Source organism: Uranotaenia lowii, chromosome 1 (assembly GCF_029784155.1).
Source record: "Uranotaenia lowii strain MFRU-FL chromosome 1, ASM2978415v1, whole genome shotgun sequence".
In the NCBI taxonomy this organism is placed as follows: Eukaryota; Metazoa; Arthropoda; class Insecta; order Diptera; family Culicidae; genus Uranotaenia; species Uranotaenia lowii.
In genome coordinates, this window is record NC_073691.1 from 193629462 (window position 1) to 193633303 (window position 3842).

Consider the following 3842-nt stretch of genomic DNA (forward strand, 5'->3'; position numbering starts at 1 on the left):
TCAAAATTGTCAAAATTGTCAAAATTGTCAAAATTGTCAAAATTGTCAAAATTGTCAAAATTGTCAAAATTGTCAAAATTGTCAAAATTGTCAAAATTGTCAAAATTGTCAAAATTGTCAAAATTGTCAAAATTGTCAAAATTGTCAAAATTGTCAAAATTGTCAAAATTGTCAAAATTGTCAAAATTGTCAAAATTGTCAAAATTGTCAAAATTGTCAAAATTGTCAAAATTGTCAAAATTGTCAAAATTTTCAAAATTGTCAAAATTGTCAAAATTTTCAAAATTGTCAAAATTGTCAAAATTGTCAAAATTGTCAAAATTGTCAAAATTGTCAAAATTGTCAAAATTGTCAAAATTGTCAAAATTGTCAAAATTGTCAAAATTGTCAAAATTGTCAAAATTGTCAAAATTGTCAAAATTGTCAAAATTGTCAAAATTGTCAAAATTGTCAAAATTGTCAAAATTGTCAAAATTGTCAAAATTGTCAAAATTGTCAAAATTGTCAAAATTGTCAAAATTGTCAAAATTGTCAAAATTGTCAAAATTGTCAAAATTGTCAAAATTGTCAAAATTGTCAAAATTGTCAAAATTGTCAAAATTGTCAAAATTGTCAAAATTGTCAAAATTGTCAAAATTGTCAAAATTGTCAAAAGTGTCAAAATTGTCAATGTTGTCAAAATTGTCAAAATTGTCAAAATTGTCAAAATTGTCAAAATTGTCAAAATTGTCAAAATTGTCAAAATTGTCAAAATTGTCAAAATTGTCAAAATTGTCAAAATTGTCAAAATTGTCAAAATTGTTAAAATTGTTAAAATTGTCAAAATTGTCAAAATTGTCAAAATTGTCAAAATTGTCAAAATTGTCAAAATTGTCAAAATTGTCAAAATTGTCAAAATTGTCAAAATTGTCAAAATTGTCAAAATTGTCAAAATTGTCAAAATTGTCAAAATTGTCAAAATTGTCAATATTGTCAAAATTGTCAAAATTGTCAATATTGTCAAAATTGTCAAAATTGTCAAAATTGTCAAAATTGTCAAAATTGTCAAAATTGTCAAAATTGTCAAAATTGTCAAAATTGTCAAAATTGTCAAAATTGTCAAAATTGTCAAAATTGTCAAAATTGTCAAAATTGTCAAAATTGTCAAAATTGTCAAAATTGTCAAAATTGTCAAAATTGTCAAAATTGTCAAAATTGTCAAAATTGTCAAAATTGTCAAAATTGTCAAAATTGTCAAAATTGTCAAAATTGTCAAAATTGTCAAAATTGTCAAAATTGTCAAAATTGTCAAAATTGTCAAAATTGTCAAAATTGTCAAAATTGTCAAAATTGTCAAAATTGTCAAAATTGTCAAAATTGTCAAAATTGTCAAAATTGTCAAAATTGTCAAAATTGTCAAAATTGTCAAAATTGTCAAAATTGTCAAAATTGTCAAAATTGTCAAAATTGTCAAAATTGTCAAAATTGTCAAAATTGTCAAAATTGTCAAAATTGTCAAAATTGTCAAAATTGTCAAAATTGTCAAAATTGTCAAAATTGTCAAAATTGTCAAAATTGTCAAAATTGTCAAAATTGTCAAAATTGTCAAAATTGTCAAAATTGTCAAAATTGTCAAAATTGTCAAAATTGTCAAAATTGTCAAAATTGTCAAAATTGTCAAAATTGTCAAAATTGTCAAAATTGTCAAAATTGTCAAAATTGTCAAAATTGTCAAAATTGTCAAAATTGTCAAAATTGTCAAAATTGTCAAAATTGTCAAAATTGTCAAAATTGTCAAAATTGTCAAAATTGTCAAAATTGTCAAAATTGTCAAAATTGTCAAAATTGTCAAAATTGTCAAAATTGTCAAAATTGTCAAAATTGTCAAAATTGTCAAAATTGTCAAAATTGTCAAAATTGTCAAAAATGTCAAAATTGGCAAAATTGTCAAAATTGTCAACGTTGTCAAAATTTTAAAAATTGTATCCACTGATCATTTTTATATCTTACGTAATCAACCGAGATATTTTAAAGTACACCGACCTTATTTAATTTGGGGGTATTGCTTAACTCTTTCCACGAAAGCAGGGGCATGGTGTACCATAAGTTCTTGCTCTGGGGGCAACACTCGACAATGGAGCTTGATCGGCGAATCAAGTGCCTAATTTTTCCTCGTTGTGTTTACTCCAGAAATCAGTCCAAACTAGAAATTATAGCTAGAATTAGCTGCTATCGACCTTAGCTTCATCTTGAAAAAGGTTTACTTTCTGTAGAAAAGTCACGTCACTCGCAGAATTAGACTACATTAAGCTTAAGAAAATCATACACTCTTACAATTCAGTACAACCTACCCGAAAACCAGCAACGAAAATTTTATGCGTAGATCTGCCACTTGATTATTTTCACCACCATCATTCCACCGGAACCAAAATACGAAACTCATTATCACGTTTTCGGTCATAATTTAACTAGCAAAGCACTTTTATTCGGCATCATTTTTGTTTTTTTTTTCTACACCACTACTGACAGCAAAACTTTCACTAAACGTTATCTCTCTAAACAATGCTTCCATTGTGTTATTCGCTAAGACGATTGCTACGATCAAAACAAAAATAAATAATTTGCACCATCACTTCGTTAATAACATCTGCTGCTGCTGTTGTCATTCCCGTCCTTCGACGCTGATCAGATCGGAGAACAAAGATGGCGGCGGGGGCATCGAGACGGCATCCGAACCACTTCCGGTTCCGGTTGAGTGTCGCTTCTGGCTGCCCTTGGGACGCTTGTTGCCGCCGTGATGGTGGTTCCGATGATGGTGATGTTGGGACGACGAGGACGAGGAGGACAGAAGGGAAGATTTCTTGTAGCTACCGAACCCACCGGTGCCGAGTTCCTCCTCCTCCAGGCTGTTGAGCGAATCGACGTTCTTCTGCAGGAACGGATATTGGGCTCCGACGTTATCCTTGGTGGCGGCCGAAGACAGGACGATGACCTTTTTGGAACCGAAAGCCTTTTATCGAATCAGGTCCATTGGTAGGAGTTTTTTTTTGTAAGGTTTGGAGTAATTGAAGATGGACGGAAACTTACCATTGGGGAGCTGGTCGTGGAGTAGTCCTTGATGTAGTTCTGCAGCACGCTCAGGAAAAACAGGAACCCGATGAAGACGAGGATCGCGACCGAGGCGCCCTTGAAGCGAGCTTTGCCGAACTTGGCGTACGGGCCTCGGAAGGGTGGAAAAAATGGCGCCGGTGGTGGTGGAGGAGGTGGAGGAAGCGGAGGTCCTCCTGGTCCTCCAGCAAAGAACCCGGGACCACTTTCACCCTGCCAATAGTCGCCAGCTCCGTCTTCGTAGATATCCGGACCCGTTCCGGGCCCATAGACCGGATACTTGACGTACGGTTCGTGATGAATCCGCTGACTTATGGTGGCCATCGAAGATGGCGGCCCGGTTGTGGAGTTGCTGTTACCACCGCTAGCCATATTGGCAAACCGCTGCAGAAGATGCTCGGCCATAACTTGATTCCAGGTGCAGTACTCTCGAGTAGATCCTTCTAGGGCAACGGCGCTACCCGAACTGCCAAACCCGGGCACTTCGAGGGAAACATTTTACTTTCACAGTTCGCCCCCGCCGCCGTTAGAGGTCTTCAACTCATATCGCTTAGTCAAGGTTCAGTGAGTCCGGGAGGTCGTTTGTCAACAGATTGGCGCCACCCTCTTCTGCCTGAGGCTTCTGGAGGCTAGTGTTGCCAAACCTAAGTCGAAATCAATGCCTCACATCCTCCTTTGTGAAATTTCGAAGATCCGCAGTTCTAAGATTGTACTTCAAAATTTTTTGTTGAAGCTGGCAACCAAAACAGCGCAAT

At 34.8% G+C, this 3842-nt stretch overlaps 1 protein-coding gene across 2 annotated transcripts; it reads right to left on the minus strand.

The window, feature by feature from the left end:
- Positions 1-2442: 2442 nt before the first annotated feature.
- LOC129740391 (uncharacterized) lies at positions 2443-3529 on the minus strand. 2 transcript variants are annotated; one of them, XM_055732051.1, is made up of 2 exons: positions 3067-3529; positions 2443-2971 (listed from the first exon to the last, which is right to left on the minus strand). In XM_055732051.1, the coding sequence occupies exons 1-2, from the start codon at positions 3490-3492 to the stop codon at positions 2642-2644; spliced, it is 756 nt and encodes a 251-aa protein (XP_055588026.1). In that variant the 5' UTR covers positions 3493-3529; the 3' UTR covers positions 2443-2641. The 2 variants fall into 2 exon arrangements, with proteins under 2 accessions (XP_055588026.1, XP_055588025.1); XM_055732050.1 differs by having other exon boundaries at positions 2443-2989.
- Between the last annotated feature and the right edge of the window lie 313 nt (positions 3530-3842).

Bases quoted from the DNA above. Each gene is read 5' to 3' on its own strand.
- LOC129740391 (XM_055732050.1), bottom strand. From the start codon at position 3,492: ATGGCCGAGCATCTTCTGCAGCGGTTTGCCAATATGGCTAGCGGTGGT. The intron at 2,990-3,066 runs GTAAGTTTCCGT...ATTCGATAAAAG, and splicing joins CCACGACCAGCTCCCCAATG to GCTTTCGGTTCCAAAAAGGT.